At 37.2% G+C, this 22,949-nt stretch overlaps 1 protein-coding gene across 1 annotated transcript in view; it reads right to left on the reverse strand.

Annotated features, from left to right (window-relative positions):
- Window positions 1–2,130: 2,130 nt before the first annotated feature.
- The window catches only part of LOC148304354 (polypeptide N-acetylgalactosaminyltransferase 1-like), a 37,545-nt gene continuing 16,726 nt past the window's right edge, over window positions 2,131–22,949 (reverse strand). Inside the window, exons 2-13 of the mRNA XM_088268448.1 lie at window positions 22,315–22,576; window positions 20,389–20,599; window positions 18,832–18,923; window positions 17,317–17,444; window positions 16,220–16,315; window positions 15,543–15,622; window positions 12,766–12,902; window positions 8,483–8,662; window positions 7,061–7,121; window positions 6,237–6,423; window positions 3,883–4,105; window positions 2,131–2,405 (exon numbers count right to left, since the gene is read on the reverse strand). Of these exons, the coding sequence (XP_088124574.1) occupies window positions 3,888–4,105; window positions 6,237–6,423; window positions 7,061–7,121; window positions 8,483–8,662; window positions 12,766–12,902; window positions 15,543–15,622; window positions 16,220–16,315; window positions 17,317–17,444; window positions 18,832–18,923; window positions 20,389–20,599; window positions 22,315–22,576 (1,652 nt within the window). The 3' untranslated portion in view covers window positions 2,131–2,405; window positions 3,883–3,887. The remainder of the gene's footprint in view (window positions 2,406–3,882; window positions 4,106–6,236; window positions 6,424–7,060; window positions 7,122–8,482; window positions 8,663–12,765; window positions 12,903–15,542; window positions 15,623–16,219; window positions 16,316–17,316; window positions 17,445–18,831; window positions 18,924–20,388; window positions 20,600–22,314; window positions 22,577–22,949) is intronic.

Raw genomic sequence — 22,949 nt, forward strand, 5'->3', positions numbered from 1 at the left:
GTATGTCTTCATTTTTATTCTGATCTTTTAAAATATCTTCTAATTTAACCAAATTTACAACTTTTAATTGTTCATTTGCATTTTCCTTCGATTCTAATACTGGATTCCTGCTCACACAATCTGCTTCGAAATTCTTCTTTTCTGGAGTATATTTTATTTTATATTTTGTAGAAATTTTTTTCACATGATTTTTATTTTTAATTTTATCACTAGTTCTTAAATTTCCACGTCTTCTTTGATTATCTTCTAATCGTTTTCTTTGATCATCTTCTAATTTTTCTCTCTCACTCCGAACATATTGTAGTAATTGTTTTAATACATCTAATGTTTCATAATCCATTTCCAATTAACAAAATTGTCGTTTTATAACGTGGTAATATTTTTCTTTTGAAAATTAAGTGTAAATAATATGTAAAGTGGGTGTATAATAATAAAATAAACAATGTGTTGCTTTGTAATTAAAGTTTATAATTAAAGTTTATTCTTAATTTATCTTTATAATAATTTTTATATCTATCTATCTATCTATCTGATTCTGACAGTTAACTATATTATCGGAAGTCTTTTGTTTAATTCTGTGCGACGCATGCGACATCTAGTGGAAGAACTGTTTTATGTAGGTACTATTTGAAAGTACTTAATAAAATGTATAGGTAGGTACCTAGTTATTTTATTACATATATATATATATATATATATATATATATATATATATATATATCGCGTATATATATACGATCACCTTGCCTTCATGTAAGTAACAATCAAGATAACACTGTGTCAATACAATGCAGTTCCCTATGCACAATTGGATGCGGATAAGGGTTAGAAGAAGAGAAGATATATATATATATATATATATATATATATATATATATATATATATATATATATATATATATATATATATATATATATATATATATATATATATATATATTTATTATTCATGAAAAAATTACATACTTTGATTGACTTGTGAACTCTCAAGTTATGACAAAATTATCATAACATTTAAAAAAAATAACACATAAATTGGCTGTTTTTTAAGATAGCTTGTATTGCAACGTCATCGAAAATAAGCAGTAGCAATTTATTGGTATTGGTAGCTGCCAGCTAGGTCAACATAATTTCATGGTATTATTTTAATGGAATTCTTCACACTCCTGGAATTGATCGCCCTCTTTTGCAATCAGGGTAGCGCCTCGTCGATCCAGCGCAAAATGGACGGTTTGAAATTGAATTATTTAAAGAAATACACACGTGGATTTGGCGCTAATAGCTTTGCAACGAGTCATCGGGTATATAATCAATAATAAATATTTTTTCTATGAAAAAAAAATATGTTTTTTAACACACTAAGGACGGGGAAGGTATTTCTACCTCTTGGGTGGATAGATGCTTAAGGGCGGGAAGGGTATTTTTACCTTTTGCGCCGGCCTCATTTCAAAGGTAGATAAAAAGGAATTATTTAATGTTTTCATATGAATATTATGTATCAATCTCTTTGTTAATGCCTTAACTATATAATTACATAGGTACATAATATAATAATGTACATATTGTAGTCGTACAGGAGAAAGTGATAAACTAACAAAACGTAAAATGTTCAGGGGGGCCATTTAAGTCACTTTTGCTTGGCAACAAAATAAACATCAATGCAGTTAGTCATTTTTAACTAGTCAATATATTATACTTCCAAGTTTAAAATCCTTTCCGATTTTTTCAGGGAAATATTAAGCTAGTAAGATATCAAATAGTCAATGATTACGTTTTTTTTTAAAAAAAATCCCTTGGTCACTTTCTCCTGTATGACTACGAAATGTACCATTGAACTTTGATGTGTTACTTGAGCCCAGTACAAAAAAAATTATTTAGAACTGTATTTGGTCTACAATAATGAACATATCGACATGATTCATTGTTTCCCTGACGGGTGACACTTATTGTCACCATACGTTCATTATTGTCTACAATAATGAATTCAAAGTGTACAAGTGATTTTTTCACTCTACTGGTACATAAAGCGGAGGGCTGATCACCTTTCCTTCGTGTGTTAACGATCAAGATAACACTGCATCTATATGATGCAGTGCCCTATGCACCATTCGGGTGCGGATAATGGTCTACCAAACACAGATTTAAATCTCTTTTTTGTACTGGGCTCAAGTAACACATCAAAGTTCAACTAGCCGTTCTACGGTACATAATTATTGAATCCTATAGTCAGTGCTCTGCAGGCGTAAAAAACACACATCCTTAGTGTGTTAATATATTACTTTTATGAAAAATATCTTTAGTGATTATTTTTTCCTAATGATGAGTCATACACAAGCTATTTGCCGTCTGGTTAGTATGTATTTCTTATTTTAGAATCGTGTACGTTGGTCTAGAATTAATAATTCCTGAAAGAAATATAAAAAGTTAATATATTTTGTGTTTTGAATATTGAAAGCATTAACTTTGTGCATCATATCGATATATTATTTCGAGAAATAAAAAGACTTTGTGTTTTGATCCACTCACATTTTTATTGACCAACTAGTTTAGGCAACAACCTGTTGCCCTCTTCAGGGTTTAGTTCAGTCATAAATTAAACCCTGTTCAGTCATAAATTAAACCCTGAAGAGGGCAACAGGTTGTTACCGAAACTAGTTGGTTAATAAAAATGTGAGTGGATCAAAACACAAAGTCTTTTTATTTCTCGAAATAATATCATATGTTTTGTATTTAAAAAGCATTTTTAACTTTGTGGTGTGGTAATATAACTTTTTTATCATTCATTGTTCACTTTAAGTAATACCACTTAAAAACTACTCATTCAAACCCTTATCCGCACCCCAATGGTGCATAGGGCACTGCGTCATATAAACGCAGTGTTATCTTAATCGTTAATAAATTAAGCAAAGGTTATCAGCCCTCCGCTTCAGGTACCAGTCCAGGGTAATATTAAATAAATATTAGAGTGAAAAACTCACATACAACTAACTCAACTCCCCCTCCTGGGAATCGAGCCCGGGACGTGCAGTACGGTAGCCGAGCGTGCTGACCATTAAACTACAGAGGCGGACTTAAAAACCATACTTCATGACTACCGGTTTTGGGAATAACAATTCTATCATCTATAAAATACCAAAGTGAACGATAAATGATAAGAAAATTATAGTGAAAATACCAAGGTTGTGGGCGTCTGTGTACCGGCCAACGTCGGGTCGGAATCGGATCTAGCTGACTAATTGAACTAAATACTAATCCCTTTCACTGCCTGCACCGGGGTACTTCTAGAAAATTTGGTGACGGATTTCCATACTTGTATTTATTTAGATTGGCAGTGACAGGGATATTGAAAGCATTTTAATGTAAATTCACAGTAAAATCAGGATAAAATTTTATGTTGTTTCAAATTTTATGTTGTTTCAAATTTTGTCCGCCTCCGTAGTGTAATGGTCAGCACGCTCGGCTACCGTTCTGGAGGACCCGGGTTCGATTCCCAGGGGGGGTAAGAATAAATATGAGTGATTTTTTCACTGTAATATTTATTCAATATTACCCTGGACTGGTACTTGAAGCGGAGGGCTGATCACCTTCATGTGCAAACGATCAAGATAACACTGCGTTTATATGACCCAGTGCCCTATGCACCATTGGGGTGCGGATAAGGGTTTAATTATATTTTATTCAAATTTTCAATAAATTTCACAACTTAGTTAAAAAAAAAAATTCCTTTGCAAGAGCAGATCTGTCAGGAAGCCTAGATGCTGATCACCTTTCCTTCACATGTCAACGGATCAAGATAGCACTGCGTTTATATGATGCAGTGCCCTATGCACCATTGGGGTGCGGAAAGTTTCTATTATTAGTTAGTGAGTCATCAAGTGCTACCTCTGCTATCTCAGCCTGTTGCTGTCGGCGCCGCTCTGGCGCGCGGGCACGTGGAACTTGCCCGGGAAGGACTGCGGCTTGGCGAGGATGTCCCCGGAAGTGTCCCCGGCGCTCCGGCTGGAGCTGAACACCTTCCGCCGGCGGGGCTTCTTGCGCGAGCTGGCGTTGGCTGGCGCGGGGCCGTTCTCGTCCGAGTGCAGCCCAAACGTGTCCGGATTAATGTCTGAAACGCCAATTCATTGTTGGTAAAGGTCCCAGAAACCTGCCTTGTTGGGACACCTTTTTGTGGCTCAGCATACGATTAAATTATTCAATTGAATTAAATTTATTCAATGATTAATACATCATAGTCATACAGGTCATAGTCGTCCGCCTCCGTAGTGTAATGGTCAGCACGCTCAGCCACCGTTCTGGAGGTCCCGGGTTCGATTCCCAGGGGGGGTCAAATAAATACAAGTGATTTATTCACTATAATATTTATTCAATATTACCCTGGACTGGTACCTGAAGCGGAGGGCTGATCACCTTCATGTGTAAACGATCAAGATAACTCTGCGTTTATATGACGCAGTGCCCTATGCACCATTGGGGTGCGGATAAGGGTTTTATTATTATTTATTAGTCATACAGGAGAAAGTGACCAAGTGCATTTTTTACAAAAACGTGATCGTTGACTATTTGATATCTTACTAGCTTAATATTGCCCTGAAAATATCCCAAAGGATTTTAAACTTGTAAGTATAATATATTAACTTGGTAAAAATGACTATGAAGACTCTTGTTAGCCGTTTTGCTGCCACAAAGGCGTTAACGCGTTCTCCAATTCCGTGCTTGCCAGGCCGGCCATACAAAATGAGCGCTCTTCTTTGAGGTTGTCGCATGCCAATATCAAATCTCATTGCAATATATATTTTTTAATTAGAATATATGGACACATCTATTGGAAGATTAAGAAATACTAAAATATTACTTAATTTACAGATATTATCAAAGTTACAGTCATCTTTCTAAAAGCTTTCACATTTAAAAAAAAAAAATCAAGGCCTGCTGGGAAAGGCCATAATAATACCTTCCGGCATTGAAAGGGTTAAAGATGTAGAAGAATCCCATTCGGAATACTCCTTGAGACACATGGAACAGATCAATATCCAGTGTGATATTGTTCAACATAGCGGTAGCTCTTCCTACAGGCATAACCATCGGCAGGTTGGTTCAGTATATTATTTACTTTCTTATAACCCTTATCCGCACCCAATGTTGCATACGGCACTGCATAAAATTGAAGCAGTGTTATCTTGATCATTACTCACATGAAGGCAAAATGATCACTCTTGCGCTTCAGGAACCAGTCCAGGGTAATATTAAATAAATATTACAGTGCAAAATCACTAATATTTATTTTCACCCCCCTGGGAATCGAACCCGGGACCTCCAGCACGGCAGCTAAACACGCTGACCATTATAGGTCCTGTATATAGGAATGGGAAAAAATCTATGCCGACGCTGTCTTAGGTAACTATCGGGAACATACAGACCAATGCTCCAGATAATTTCAGGATTATCGCTCATACCGCGCAACAATGGATAAAAATGCGTAATCAAATACACATTCCTTCTAGTCTCTAAACTGTTCGGCTGTCCAAATTTAAAACACAGTAAGGGACATTTTTTTTGTAGTAGGTTTTTTTTGCATTTTTGGACTAAGTAGATTCTACTTAGTCCAAAATGCAAAAAAAAACCTACTACAAAAAATGTCCCTTACTGTTTTTTGAGTTTGGACAGCCGTGTTGCAGCTAAGCATACATACTTTTTTTGTGAAAAGAACAAGAATAATATGAAAATAACTCCTGTAATTGGAGATAATCCAGATTTTGTGAACAAGTATTTGGACACACTCAAAATGTTGTAAATAAATTGTCTGGTCAAATTATAAGCTTAAATAATAAAAATGAAAATGGTATTTTCTGGCGTTTCCCATGTGTGTGATTATAATCCAGGATTCGGACCTCACATACTAATATAAGAGTTTCTGCTTAGTAAAAAGCTTCTTTACATCTCACCAATAGAAGTCTCTAGTGAAGTTCTAGTGATTCAAGAACAAGGTTTCTAAATTGGTTCATATATGTATACAGATCTTCCAAGAATTTGAGTAGTGTGGTTGTCAATAATGGGTAGAATTGGTGAATGTTACACGTGTGTAAAGTGATCACTTAAACCAGCCTATGACGGTCGTCAGCCCCGTAAATGCCCAGACTTCCATATTCTTCTTCATCTTTGATGAGATGTCAAAAAATAATATGAAAAGAACAAGCATAAAGTGGGTAAAAACCAAGTTGAAAAATAAAAGGATTCACCTTCCAAATTGGTTTCCAGGGCGCCTTGGTTGTTCCGCTGGTTGAACTCCAGCCTCCAGAGCTGGGTCTTGACCTTGGGCTGGCACTCCGACGCCGTCAGCTGGTCTCCGCTTTGCAGACCCTTGGTGTCCAAGCACAGGTTGCTCTCCACGTGGAGGATTTGGTTGGTCTTCAACAGCTTCCAGGCCTGGAGGAGAAATGATAGACTATGAATATCCGACCAACAGAGCAAGGCTGAGATAAGCATTATCGATAAAATGAACAACCACCTAAAATATGTTTTTATGAATTAGTTTTTTAGTAATTTTACACTTTATACACTAAAAAAATCAATATTTTACTAAAGAGAGGCAACAGCGCCAAGAGTAGGACAGTCCAGAGTTAGTCTACTTCTTCTTCAAACCCTCATCCGCGCCCGATGGTGCATAGGGCACTGCATCATATAAACGCAGTGTTATCGCGATCATAACACATGAAGGAAAGGCAATCAGCCTGCCGCTTCAGCTACCAGTCCAGGGTAATATTGAATAAATATTAAGTGAAAAAATAATTATATATTTTGACCTCTCTGGGAATCGAACCCAGGACCTCCGTGGTAGCCAAACACGGTAACCACTGCACTATGGAGGCGGACACCTTACCCCCATCTAAAGGCATCACACGGGATTAATGCAGTGCTAACTTGATTGTTGATAATTGCATTCATCAATCACATGCACTAGTAAGAGTTTCTTCTTCCCAAAATTGAACCTGAAACCTGGCGAATGGCAGCCAAACTTGCTTACCACTATGCTATACCATTATTAGATAATTCATTTCCTCACCTGGTCTTTGTGCTTCCGATGACAGTCATCCATTACCACTCCATGTTCAGAATCTTCGTCTCTAAAAGATAATATGCAAATTTATAATCTTTTTAATTTAAAACATTAAAAAGTTAAGTCGGGTTGTGGTCCCGTGGTTAGTGTCGCGGACTCATAAGTTAGAGTTTCTTGGTTGGAACCCACTCTACCACAATTTGATACCTATTTCTAATACTGAGCCGCTCAGGCTCACAGAAATAGTATGAAATTTAAATATTTGTATAAATAATAAAAATACAAATATTTATATTTTTAATTTTTTTTTTTATAATTTTCATTCCAATTGTAAGTAACTGACTAATTGCTACTAGACGTCTATAAGTAACACTAATCGTTACTAACGCTTACTTACCGTTACTAATGCTTACTAACCGTTACTAACAAGTGTAAGTACTAACATTAAGCAAGTAAGTACTAACAGTAACTAATGTTTACTTATGGTTACTTACGTTTACTAACCGATACTAATGATTACTAACCGTTACTAACGTTTACTTACCGTTACTAATGCTTACTAACCATTACTAACAAGTGTAAGTACTAACAGTAAGCAAGTAAGTACTAACAGTAACTAATGTTTACTTATGGTTACTTACGTTTACTAACCGATACTAATGATTACTAACCGTTACTAACGCTTACTTACCGTTACTAATGCTTACTAACCGTTACTAACAAGTGTAAGTACTAACAGTAAGCAAGTAAGTACTAACAGTAACTAATGTTTACTTATGGTTACTTACGTTTACTAACCGATACTAATGATTACTAACCGTTACTAACGCTTACTTACCGTTACTAATGCTTACTAACTGTTACTAACAAGTGTAAGTAATAACAGTAAGCAAGTAAGTACTAACAGTAACTAATGTTTATTTATGGTTACTTACGTTTACTAACCGATTCTAATGATTACTAACCGTTACTAACGCTTACTTACCGTTACTAATGCTTACTAACCGTTACCAACACTCACTAACAGTAACTAATGTTTACTTAAGGTTACTTACGTTTACTAACCGATACTAATGATTACTAACCGATACTAACGCTTACTGACCGTTACTAACGCTTACTGACCGTTACTAACGATTAATAACTGTTACTAACACCACTAATATTCCTGGCTTAGTTGGTAACTTACTAACCGTAACAAAAGCTTTATAACCGTTAGTAATATGTAATAACCAGTACAACAGTTAGTAACAATTAGTAATGGTTAGTAACGTATACTAACCGTTAGTAACACGTACTAACCGTTAATAACGCGTACTTACAATTAGTAACGGTTAGTAACGCGTACTAACGGTTAGTAACGCGTACTAACCGTAAGTAACGCGTACTAACCGTTACTAGTCGTTACTAACTGTTATTGGTCGTTACCTCTTGTACTGGATGAGGGCGCACTTCTCCTCCGTGCGCAGCTGGCCGTGCACTGTCAGACTGAGGTGCTGCGAGGCGTACAGCTGGTCGTGGCAGACGTACACGCCCAGCGCGGGGAAGGTCTCATCGCTGCTGGCGCCCATCGTGTCCAGACAGAGGTGCTTGGAAGGGTTCATTATCCTGGAATATTTCAATTCATAAAATCATGGTGTAATTTTTATTAAATTCATGTTGTGTAAAAATTTTTAGCATGGTGTAATTTTTATTTTTTAATTTTTTTTTCTCCGCCTCCGTGGTGTAATGGTCGGCGTGTTTAGCTACCGTGCTGGAGGTCCCGGGTTCGATTCCCAGGGGGGGTGAAAATAATTGGTGATTTTACGCTGCAATATTTATTCAATATTACCCTGGACTGGTTCCTGAAGCGCAAGAGTGATCACCTTGCCTTCATGTAAGTAATGATCAAGATAACAATGCGTCAATTCGATGCAGTGCCCTATGCACCATTGGGTGCGGATAAGGGTTATGAGTAGGTAATTTTTTTAGATTTATATTTGATTAGCTATACAAGGCCGCCTCCGTAGTGTAATGGTCAGCATGATCGGCTACCGTTCTGGAGGTCCCGGGTTCGATTCCCAGGGGGGTTTAATAAATATAAGTATTTCACCCTAATATTTATTCAATATTACCCTGGACTGGTACCTGAAGTGGAGGGCTGATCACCTTTCCTTCATGTGTAAACGATCGAGATAACACTGCGTTTATATGAAGCAGTGCCCTATGCACCATTGGGGTGCGGTAAGGGTTTTATATTATGTATACATAAAAGGCCACGTGCAAATTTGTAATTTTTTAAACATACATACATACATTTTTAGATTTTTGTCACATTTTAGATTTATATTTGATTAGCTGTATGTAGGTACAAGGTCACGCACAAATTTGTCAATTTTTTAAACATACAAACAGCAATTTTTAGTTGTACAAGGCCAAGCATAAATTTGTAAAAAATTATACATACCATACATACCACAATTTTAGATTTTATTGTTATTTTATATATTTATTTTTGCAAAGCTGTAGGTACAAGGTCACGCTTAAATTTGTACATTTTTTAAACAAACATACTACAATTTTAGATTTTGTTAGATTTATTTTTGATTGGCTGTAAAGCATGCTCAAAAATCGATAATGGTTGACTGCCTACAGTGCTCCGAGCGCGTCTGAACAGGTTTGCTTATGAGCGTGCTAGTATTGATGTATGTGAATAAAAGTATGCTTATCTCAAGCAAATGTAAACAGATAGAGAACATGCTCAAAAGCATACTTAACCATCAGCCTATCAGCCGCCAGCCGTTGGCGGTAGGTATGTTTTTACATTTGCAAATCAGCCGCCGTTTAAGCCACGCCCCCATTCGTGGTAGTTCATATTATAAAGATACTTTCGTGTGATATCTACAAATCAGTAAAGAAAGCTTTTTGTAATGCATTATTTCTTATAATTTTAATACAAATTTATTGACGACACTTGACCAAAGATGTCCCTGTAAAGATAGAATTATCCTTTTGATTGAAATACCAACTAAAATCAGTGAGAAATCAAAACTGTACATCCCAGGAGTAATATTTTATTGAGTTATTTTTTCAAGTTTTCATGTTAATTTATCACATTTCTGATCTAGACACACGATAAAATACGTGCATAATAGTTATATGTACCATATTTATTGGTTAAACAGTAAAAGTTATAATTTTATGAGATAGTTTATTTTTATAACTCGGTTGAATTTGAACGCCGTTGACGTCGCACCCACGCGCGCGGCGTGGCTGCGTCATTGGTCGGCTGTTGGACCGCGCGTGTGCGGGACCTTTTTCTGCATTAAAGATTATTTCTATGTTTGTTCTCGTTTTATCAGGTGCAAAATATTAGCGCCCCCTTGTTTGACAACCCATATCACCTCCCCTCCGGGCGGGGCAACTTTCTTACTTGCGGGGATACATTCAATTAGTGTATTTATATGCATGTTTTGAAAAAAAGTGATATGCGGATGGGTTAATTAGTAGTGTAGTAGTACTCACCTATGAAAATTAGCATAATCCAGTCCTCCTATTTTTGTTAGATGCGATAAAAAATAAACAAAAGTTTTGTTAAAATTAATAAAGAGGATATTATTTTTTGACATCCCAACACGGATGAAGAAGAATATGGAAGTCGGGGCATTTACGGGTCTTACGACTGTCATAGGCCGGTTAACACATCGCTCACTCCTTTGAAGAACGTCATAAATCAAAAATCGTGAATTTTCAGTTGTGCATGTTTTCGGAATGCCCAGAAAATGTACTATATCCCAGCAAAAAAGGCACATTATTTAATTAATATTTACCCGCTACAGGGCCGAAACTGATGTTTTTGTATTTTGAAGAAAATGTATTGTTTTATTATATTTTTAAATAAACTAAATATTTTTCAAATGGAGAAAAAACCTTCAGGTTTTACCTAAAAAGATCTGTAGCACAGTAAAAAGTTCAATTAGTGGCTTGATATTTATTTTTAATACATTGTGTTATATTTTAAACTTTAAAAACATTCTCCTGAAAAATCAAGTTTTTTGATTTATGACGTTCTTGAAAGGAGTGAGCGACATGTGTAACATTCGCCAATTCTACCCATGATTGACAACCATACTACGCAAATTCTTGGAACTTCTATATATATTGTTTAAATTCAAAACATAGTGCTTGAATCACTAGAATTTCACTAGAGTCATCTATTGCTCAAAAGATCACCTCATCTCACCATATAATTATTTAAAGTGATTTGTTGGGTAATATATCCAAAATAAAACAAGGTTTGTTGGATTGAATTCTGCATTTATTTATGTATATGTTAATACGTGAAGCGTTTCGTCTTCTTAGGACATTGTCAAACATTCTTAGAAACTTAGGCTTATCTTAACATTCATAGAAATCCATATTACCCACCGAAATACCCACCATTATATGTAATCCTGGACGTGATAATAGCAATTATTATCAGTATACAAGGACATTTTGTAAATGTTTTTAGCCAGTGTTTGATAATGTCCTAAAAAGACCAAACGCGTCACGTATTAACATATCGCTCACTCCTTTCAAGAACGTCATAAATCAAAAATTGTATATTTTCAGTTTTGCATGTTTTCTGAATGCCCAGAAAATGTACTATACCCCAGAAAAAGAGCCATATTTTTAACTTAATATTTACCCGCTGCAGGGCAGAAAATGTTGTTTTTGGATTTTGAAGAAAAGGTATTGTTTAAATTTTTTTTTTAATAAACTAAATATTTTTCAAATGGAGAAAAAACTATCACGTTTTACTTAAAAAGATCTGTTGCACAGTAAAAAGTTCAGTAAATGGCTTGATACTTATTTTTAACACATTGTATTATATATTTAAACTTTAAAAACGTTCTCCTGAAAAATCAATTTTTTTGATTTATGACGTTCTTGAAAGGAGTGAGCGATATTGTAAATGTTTTTAGCCAGTGTTTGATAATGTCCTAAAAAGACCAAACGCGTCACGTATTAACATATCGCTCACTCCTTTCAAGAACGTCATAAATCAAAAATTGACAATTTTCAGTTGTGCATGTTTTCGGAATGCCCAGAAAATGTACTACATCCCAGCAAAATCGGCATATTTTTAACTTAATGTTTACCCGCTACAGGGCAGAAAATGTTGTTTTTGCATTTTGAAGAAAAGTTATTGTTTAATAATTTTTAATAAAAAACTGAATATTTTTCAAATGGAGCAAAATATCTTCAGGTTTTACCTCAAAAGATCTGTTGCCCAGTAAAAAGTTCAATAAGTGGCTTGATATTTATTTTTAATACATTGTGTTATATTTTTAAACTTTAAAAACATTCTCCTGAATAATCAAGTTTTTTTGATTTACGACGTTCTTGAAAGGAGTGAGTGATATATGGTACATAAATAAATGTAGAATTCAATCCAACAAACTTTGTTTTATTTTGGATATATTACCCAACAATTCAATATGGAATTCTGCCAACTGTCTGCAGTTACAATAAATAATATAAAGTGATTACTAAAGCCTGCTAAATTGCCAAGTCATAAGCCCTGGTATGTTCAGAAATTCTTCTTCTTTTGTACAAAAAAAAGATAGATGTTTCATCTCAAATTGAGGCACCTATAATCAAAAATATATGAATAAAAGTTTGGAAAATGTAGGCAAGCTTCCCCAAATACCTGTAGTAGAATAAATGTGCCAAAAAAGAAAACTAACCTCCCGTGACCGATAACATTTTCTCCCGGGACGAATTTTTCCGGATACACATTCTCCAGGTACCACTTGAAGGGCTTGCAGTTCAACTTTTCTCTCAGCATCTTCCTGTGCGCGACGTCCTCTTCACTCACAATGTCCTAAACAAAAAGATCAAATAATTTTAGTAAAATAAACAAACTACAAATACAAGACAGTAAACAAAACAATTAACACAAACTAATAACAGGTCTTCATAAATAGATAAATGGTATATAACAAACATTAATTCACAAAAAAATACACTCGCACACACATCGCGCACTCCTTTCAACAACGTCACATATCAAAAATCTTCAATTTTCAGTTGTTCATGTTTTCAGAATGCATCACATTTTTCGCTTTATTCAAATATCTAATGATTAGACTTTAATATCTCCCTTAGTTCCCTACAGATTTCAATAAGAATGTTACCGATAGTCTTGTGATTTTTTCATATTAATTTATTAGCCAATAATCCAACATCGTGACTAAAGCCTATTGGTAAAAGTTTGCCATAAATATGAATTCTGTTTATAATTAGTAATGTCAGGGTTAGGAGCTACCAATGGAGAAATCCGAAGAAATCTGCGACTGAAACAAGTATGATTGGGAAGATGAATGGTCTTTAGCATTGTCACTACATTATCATATCACCAACACACTTGGGCCTGCCGCCCCCCCCGACGAGCCCGCCCATTCCAGCCGCCCGCACACAGACGCTACTTAATCATAAGTTAAGTGTAATATTAAGTTAAGCGTGTTGCCTTCCTAGGCGCAATGTAAGTATTTGATAGAAATGTAAGTATGCACATAGATATAAGAATAAACAAGTAAATTCACTACCTGAGTAAAATCAAGAATTAAAATCATACACCTAAGTAACTTCACTGCTAACTTAGAATCATTGAAATGGATAAACTCATAGCTAATGTATAAAGTCTAGCGAGATAGCGAGTGTTTTTGCCTAGAATTTTCACTCATGAATTACATGAAATTATTTTTCATTCAAACCCTTTTCCGCACCCCAATGGTGCATAGGGCACTGCATTATAAACACAGTGTTATCTTGATCGTTAACACACGAAGGAAAGGTGATCAGCCTTCCGCTTCAGGTACCAGTCCAGGGTAATATTGAATAAATATTAGAGTGAAAAAATCACTTATATTTATTTGACCCCCCCCCCTGGGAATCGAACCCGGGACCTTCAGAACGGTAGCCGAGCGTGCTGACCATTACACTACAGAGGCGGACAAAATGAAATTATAGTAACTTTAAACATAAAGAGTAAATCCACTCACAAGTAGGCATAGGCTGTGAAACTTATAAAACTGAAGCCTGAGTAGGGACATGATAAACAATGTTGCATAAGACGTAGCTAGATTTCAGTGTCACTTGGACGTTAGGTAATTCAAAAAGGTCTTTAGCATGGGTGGCCGACCTTTTCAGCAGCCGGGCCAAATTTAAGAAATGAGATTTTCTACCGGGCCGTAAAAAAAAATATCTTTGATTATTCAAAGCAAACATGAAATATACTGTTTTTTTTTAATAGACTGTATAAAAAATGATAATCAAACATTTTTACTAAATTAGGGACAGGCTTATTTTTGAGAAATTAGTTTTCTTTTCTGGGCACAGAATTTTAACGACACTCTCCAAACATTCCTCAACCATTTTACAATCCGAAGATTGGTTCCATTTTTTTGCTAGTATCATGGCTATGGCGTAACAAGCTTTTACAAAGTATTTTGACCCTTGAGCACTCTAGTCAGTCGGTAATAGCAGCATCAATGTGTGTTTAAAAGTCTATCGTAAAATGTTGTGATTGTTTGTTGAAACGAATACACCATAGAAGAAATTGTCGCGATAATGAAATACTACCTATGGATAGGAAACGAACTACGTACGATGGAATGTTCTTTTGGTGGTTTTATGAACATGTTTTGAATATTGAAAGCATTAACTTTGTGGATCATATTGATATATTATTTCGAGAAATAAAAATACTTTGTGTTTTGATCCACTCACATTTTTATTAACCAACTAGTTTCGGCAACAACCTGTTGCCCTCTTCAGGGTTACATTTATTACTAAATATATATATAAAACAAAACAGTGTACAAGTTGTTGGGTTTCAAAAGGGTAGGGGTGGGGGTAATGGTGTTTTAAGGAGGGGTAAGAGCAAGGAAGGGGATAACTCTGTTTAGGTTGGGTTTGATTTTATGGGAAAAATATTAAAAATGGGACTTTGACTAACGTTTATTTGGTTATTAATTATATTTAATTTTTGTTTAACCGCTTTTTTTTATTTCTAACACCTCTAAATTATTAATTTGGCTAGTTCTGTTATTGCAATGCAAAATTTTTATCCCATCTTCAAAATTGAACGAATGATTATTAGATAAGATGTGGTCCGTGAATTCCGAAAAATTGTTATTATTAAGACATCTCATGTGTTCCTTAATTCTAATGTAATATACATATATATTTATATATAAATTTAGTAATAATTGTAACCCTGAAGAGGGCAACACGTTGTTGCCGAAACTAGTTGGTTAATAAAAATGTGAGTGGATCAAAACACAAAGTAGTTTTATGAACAATTTAAAAAAATGTGTGACATGCTCCGCGGGCCACAAGAAGACACCCGGCGGGCCGCGTGCGTCCCGCGGGCCGCGGGATGGCACCCTTGGTCTATAAGATGGTTAGACCATAAAAAACCAACTGTATATAGTGATGGGCTTATTAATATCAAAATCACCTGCAGGTCTTGTCTTTCTTGGAAGAAGTATTTGGCATACTCGTCCATCCAAACTAGTGCCAGTCGCGCCGTATTTATTCCTATAACAAACGGAAACATTATATTACAGAAAAAATTGTTTTTAGATGGATTTAGATAGATTTAACCGGATCCACGTGGCTCGCATAACCGTATGTGTTTTCAGAAAACATGCCACATACGCGGCTGACATAACCGTATGTGTTTTTACTTTGCTCCAAGTTTCGAACCTCAGTTCAACTTGGAGGGATTTTTTCATGGTGTGGAACTTTGGATGAAATAATACGTCAATCCTTGGCCTTATGACATCTGTTGAAATATCTGACTAATAATCGTTTCTTAACTAAATACATGATAAAAGTAATCATTTAAAAAACGGCAAAATACGGCCCGTCGCGCACGGGCGTCTCTCAGGAACAAAGTTAACGCGGTTAAAAGGTTAAAGGGATATTTATAAACTTGGTACATCATATAATCATAATTTATTAGGTTTTTTTTTTCGGTTTTCTGAACCGTTTAGTCATGAAACGAACCCTGAAGAGGGCAACAGGTTGTTGCCGAAACCAGTTAGTTTTAATATAAATGTGAGTGGATCAAAAAACAAAGTGTTTTATTTGTCAATATTTAGATTAGGTTAGATTATCAAAAAATCAAGTCACCGTGTGTGTCCTGGTCGTTGGGGAATTTGTACGGATGGAATTCCCGGAAGACGTGGCCCACTCGGGAGCAAGGAATGGTCTCCAGACTGCCGCCGCCTGGAAAAATATGAAACTCAATTAATACGAGACGAAGCTTACTCACTCGCAGGTGCAGTCTAGTTTGCAAGGACTCGCTCGCCCAAAAATTAATCCAAATTCAAATACGGTGTTTGAAAATGATGGGGAATGCGTCGAAACACGTGTCACAGTAGATTTAAGAAATAGTGATATCTACTAAGTAATTTTTTAATTAAAAATGGATAGGTTTCACCACAAAAAGACTGCCGAATCAATTAATGAAATTTTGAAAAAACGTATCTGAAATGTGTTTTTAATAAATGGCGCTATATAAATTATCCAATATTTCTTCTTCTTCACACCATTATCCGCACCCCAATGGTGCATCATATAAATGCAGTGTTGTCTTGATCATTAACGCACAAAGGAAAGGTGATCAGCCCTCCGCTTCAGGTACCAGCCCGGGGTAATATTGAATAAATATTAGAGTGAAAAAAATCACTCATATTTATTTGACCCCTCCCCTGGGAATCAAACCCGGGACCTCCAGAACGGTAACCAAGCGTGCTGACCATTACACTACGGAGGTGAAATTATCCAATATATAAATTAATGTAAATATTGAATCGCAATTCGCTCACTCCTTTCAAGAACGTCATAAATCAAAAAACTTGATTTTTCAGGAGAACGTTTTTAAAATTTAAAAATATAACATAATGTATTCAAAATAAATATCAAGCCACTTATTGAAATTTTTACTGTGCAACAGATCTTTTTAGGTAAAACCTGAATGTTATTTTTTAACCATTTGAAAAATATTCAGTATATTTAAAAAAATAATTAAACAATACATTTTCTTCAAAATGCTAAAACAACACTTTCTGCCCTGTAGCGGGTAAATATTAAGTAAAAAATATGCCTCTTTTGCTGGGATATAGTACATTTCCTGGGCATTCCGAAAACACGCAAAACATAAAATTGACAATTTTTGATATATGATGTTCTTGAAAGGAGTGAGCGATATGTGTAAGTATACTGACACTGCCATATCCTGAAGCTCATCTCCAGATTCTCTCCTCCCCATCCATCCATGAGTTCATCATACGACCCGACCTCCCAGAAGTATTTCCTGTCCATCGCGAACAGACCTCCAGCCATGGTCGGCGACCTGTACAGCACGGGCAAAACGGTGAGCGTCACACAAGCGTACATAGTGATCTTTTTATTTTTTGACATCTCATCAAATATGAAGAAGAATACGGAAGTCTGGGCATTTACGGGGCCGACGACCGTCATAGGCTGGTTTACGTGATCACTTTACACACGTGTAACATTTACCAATTCTACCCATTATTGGCAACCACTTACTCAAATTCTTGGTAGTTCTATAAATATGAACCAATTTAGAAACCTTGTTCTTGAATCATTAGAACTTCACTAGAGACATCTATTGGTGAGATGTTAAGAAGGTTTTAACAAAGCAGAAACTCTTATATTAGTATGTGTGTGATTGAAATCCAGGATTTGGACCTCACATACTAATATAAGAGTTTCTGCTTAGTAAAAAGCTTCTTTACATCTCACCAATAGATGTCTCTAGTGAAGTTCTAATGATTCAAGAACAAGGTTTCTAAATTGGTTCATATATACAGAACTTCCAAGAATTTGAGAAGTGTGGTTGTCAATAATGGGTAGAATTGGTGAATGTTACACGTGTGTAAAGTGATCACTTAAACCAGCCTATGACGGTCGTCAGCCCAGACTTCCATATTCCTCTTCATCCTTGATAAGATGTCATAAAATAATATGAAAATAACTCCTGTAATTGGAGATAATCTCTGGATATTTTGTGAACAAGTATTTGGACACATTCAAAATGTTGTACATAGTGATCAAGCGAGCCGGCCAAATGCCAGGTTAAAAGCCCTGGGTGGCCAACATTTTCAGTAGCCGGGCCAGATTTTAGAACAAGAGATTTCCTACCGGGCCGTAAAACAGAATTTACTTTATCATTCAAAGCAAACAAGATAGATATAAGGTACTTTTTGCATATTTGCATGCTTAGCCTCGTAATGCCGTTTAATGTAATACATTTTCAAGATGGAAACAGAATCATTGCATATCAGCCATGTTGGCTTTGTTTTAAATTCCACAAAAAATATTTTATATTCCATCTGTCTTAAAAACTTCTCAGTTCTTCTGTTACTCTTCTCTACTTTAGTCCAACGTCTTTACTACTTGACGCCATTACGGGTCTTGAAATTGTCAGGATAGTGAAGTAGTCTCATGTATGGGGTATGATACGAACTACGCACGGTGGAATGTTCTTTTGGTGGTTTTGTGTACACTAAAGGAAAAAATGTGTGATTTGCTCCGCGGGCCGCGGGTTGGCCACCCTTGGGCTGGAGCATTGTTGTTTCATCAGCTTGTGTGTGCGTCAGGAAGGGGATTGCTTTGAACGGGACCCAGACATGTAGCTTGTAAATAAAGTGCATTTTGTTTCATGACGTCAGTCTGCGTATTAATTGAACAGCTCACGGAAAGGGTAAACATACCTAGTGGGGGATATATCACTCTCCCGTCTAGCGAGGTCTGCTTCCATTATGTCCACCCATGTAAAGTGGCCGGAGAAAGTGAATCCACCGACCTGGAAAAAAAGAAACAATTTATAAGAACGAAAGGAATCCTGAAAAGAAACTGAGCGAGACAAATTGTTTATTATTCTTCTGCTTGGTAGGCCTTGTGGCCTGTTTTTAAGAGGGATTGGTCTCCTGCGATGTCGATTCCCAGCTGACGATTTATCTCTTTGGTAGTCTGCCCGGGAGACGTCTACCTTGGGGTTAGCCGCAATGCAATGTAAGGGAGTCTGGGTGTTTCCATTCTCCTCACATACGCCTCCATAGTGTAATGGTCAGCATGCTCGGCTACCGTTCTGGAGGTCCCGGGTTCGATTCCCAAGGGGGGTCAAATAAATATAAGTGATTTTTTCACTCTAATATTTATTCAATATTACCCTGGACCTGAAGCGGAGGGCTGATCACCTTTCCTTCTTGTGTTAACGATCAAGATAAGACTGCGTTTATATGCCTTATGCACCATTGGGGTGCGGATAAGAGTTTGAATGAAATGATCTTTATATATACATTATTAAACAATAATGGCACAATCAGATCAATCAGAACCTAGTCATATTTCATCTCGTTGACCGTGAAAAATCAAATATTCCAATTCGGCTAGTCATTATTTGATTTTAGACTCGAGAGAACGTGTGAAGCGCTATTCACCAATCAGGTGGCCACCTGCGCATGGCTACGTGGTCAACGTGTGACAGTGTCAACAGCCGGGTGTGTGAACAGCTGCCTGAATTCCCCCGCGTGTAAACAATTGCCATACACTCTGACTGTGCATAAATCATATTACATAAATGGTCGCTGTTTGCGTAGTTTGATCTATAACTGGATGTGTGAAAATTGGTCTTCGAAATCAACATATTATTTCACAAAATTAATAATAGCACTGGCCAACAATTTAGAACTTTTATTTTGTCCGCCTCCGTAGTGCAATGGTCAGCACGCTCGGCTACCGTTCTGGAGGTCCCGGGTTCGATTCCCAAGGGGGATAAAATAAATATTAGTGATTTTTTCACTGTCATATTTATTCAATATTACCCTGGACTGGTACTTGAAGCGGAGGGCTGATCACCTTTCCTTCATGTGTAAACGATCAAGATAACACTGCGTTTATATGACGCAGTGCCCTATGCACCATTGAGGTGCGGATAAGGGTTTTATATATTTATATTTTGTAACTTGTATGGAAATACCTGATCTTTATGTACTTTGCATAGCTGAATTCAAAAACGAAAGCGAAAAAAAAGTAGCACGTCAGATTTTTTACTGATGAATATTTTTATTGGCATATCTGGCTCTGCTGTAGAAGGAGGACTCACTTGGAAACTGTGGCTAGCTATGTGTGGCTGTTACTAGCCATGCTATAGAAGCAGGACTCACCTGGAAGCTGTGGCGTACCGTGCTGTAGAAGGAGGACTCACTTGGAAACTGTGGCTAGCCATGTGTGGCTGTTACTGGCCGTGCTATAGAAGCAGGACTCACCTGGAAGCTGTGACCGGCCGTGCTGTAGAAGAAGGTCTTGGCGTCGATGACGTCTATGATGGGCACCACGGCCGCGCGGCGCTCGTCCTTGATGCGCTGCAGCAGCGGGCGCAGCCAGTCCACCACGCACTCGCAGTGCGCGTCCAGGAACACCAGCACGTCGCCGCGAGCCGCGCGCGCGCCCGCCAGGCGCGCCCGGATCAGGCCCGACCTGCGGGGGGAACGGCCATCAGCGGATACTTCACACATCAAAGATAGACTCACAACACTCTGCGTGTGTCCAAATCCTTGGTTCACAAATATGGGTAACTGCACATGGGAGTTATTTTCAACTCCATGGTGTAACGGTAAGCGTGTTTGGCTGCCGCGCTGGAAGGTCCCGGGTTCGATTCCCAGGGGGGGTTGAAAATAGCGATTTTACACTTAATATTTATTTTTCTTCTAATCGTTATCCGCACCCAATGGTGCATAGGGCACTGCATCATATAACACAGTCTTGATAATTAACACATGAAGTAAAATTACCCTGGACTGGTCCCAGAAGCGCAAGAGAGATCACCTTGCCTTCATGTAAGTAACGATCAAGATAACACCGCGTCGATACGATGCAGTGCCCTATGCGCCATTGGGTGCGGATAAGGGTTAGAAGTGTCATCACAGTGTGTGAAAATTATGCAGAATGCATCGAAACACGTGTCAACACAATAGATTTTATAAAAAGTGGTATTTACCAAGTAAAACTTGAATTCAAAATAAAATACCTACGTACGTTTGAACATTTTTGAATCCGTAGGCCATTTTTTTGTATTTGCAACATTTTAATTGTGTCCAAATACTTGTTTACTACTCTTAAATTGCTTGTATGGCTTGACTACGCCTGGATGGCTTGCCTCTGGCCAATATCTGTACCCGACGGATTCTCCAGTTCTTTGGACACGTTGCGCGTGGCAACGAGGATAGCCTGGAACGACTAGTTGTGATCGGTAGCCTGGAGGGAAAGAGAGGGAGAGGGAGATCCCCCACACGATGGACCGATCAAATTAAGGCAGCAGCAGGCACCTCGGTGGTTGGAGCGCTACATGCAGCGCAGTCAAGGGATAACTGGAGAAGAGTCATTGCTTCTGCAAGGGTCACAACCCTCAGCAATGAGGAATAAGACGGAGAAGAAGAAGAGTATTAAATTAGCTATTTTTTAATATTCTTGACATCTCAGCATAGATGAAGAAGAATATAGAAGGCTTGGTATCTACAGGACCTACGACCTGTCCCGTTTGTGTAACATTCACCCATTCTACCCATGGTTGACAACCACACTACTCTTGGATAAATTTTTCGAACTCCTATATATACTCATCAAACTCGTGACCCAGTACATGTGAGTTCACAACAGCCACCTATGTTGGAACAGGGAAAGCTTTTATTAAGCAGAGACTACTTTTATTTGAGTATCACCGCTTCAAGTCCGAGTTGGCGAGAATCATGAGTAGAACAGTGAATGATCATTCACTATTCTACCTGTAAACATAAACCAGCCGATGGCAGGTCATAAGCTCAATAAATGTGCACATTCCGTTTCATCTATGTTTGCTCAAAACAGATTCAAATAAAAACATGTTTAATTAGCTAGAAGAAACGAAAATCCACTAAATGATCTATAAACCTTGTACGTAATACGGCTGTCCAAACTCAAAACACAGTAAGGGACATTTTTTTGTACTGTAGTACGTTTTTTTGCATTTTTGGACTAAGTAGATTCTACTTAGTCCAAAAATGCAAAAAAAAACGTACAAAAAAATGTCCCTTACTGTGTTTTAAGTTTGGACAGCCGAATAAGCAAGGTAAATAATAATAAATGCGAATACTATCTAAAAATAAAATAAAATAAAAATAAAAATCGTCGCGCTGCACTGCAGCAGAGGGGCCCACCTCTCGGGCAGCCTGACGACGGTGACGCCGCGCCCGCGCAGGCGCGTGCGCACGTAGTAGTCCAGCTTGCCGTGCAGCTCCACGTTGGACGAGCAGTCGTCCACGAGCACGACCTGCTCCACGTGCCGGCCGCCCGTGCCGAGCACGCTCCACACGGTGCGCAGCAGCACGGACAGCGGCTCGTTGTGGTACACGATGATGACCGAGGCCGAGGGTAGCTCGGCGTCGTACTGGACGTGCGCGCACTTGGGCTCGCGGTAGTCTGGAATAGGAGAGAAATGTAATGTGATAAACATCGTATAATATGGTTAACATCGTGTAATGTGGTAAACATCGTGTAATATGATAAACATCGTGTAATATGGTAAACTTTGTGTAATATGATAAACATCGTGTAATATTATAAACATCCTGTAATATTATAAGCATTGTGTAATATGGTAAACTTTGTGTAACATTATAAACATCGTGTAATATGGTTTCATCGTGTAATATTATAAACATCGTGTAATATTATAAACATCGTGTAATATGGTAAACATAGTGTAATATGATAAACATCGTGTAATATGGTAAACATCGAGTAATATTATAAACATCGTGTAATATGGTAAACATCGTGTAATATGATATAC

This window comes from Brachycentrus maculatus, unplaced genomic scaffold (genome assembly GCF_059751285.1).
Source record: "Brachycentrus maculatus isolate JH-2025_06_01 unplaced genomic scaffold, ASM5975128v1 h1tg000324l, whole genome shotgun sequence".
In the NCBI taxonomy this organism is placed as follows: Eukaryota; Metazoa; Arthropoda; class Insecta; order Trichoptera; family Brachycentridae; genus Brachycentrus; species Brachycentrus maculatus.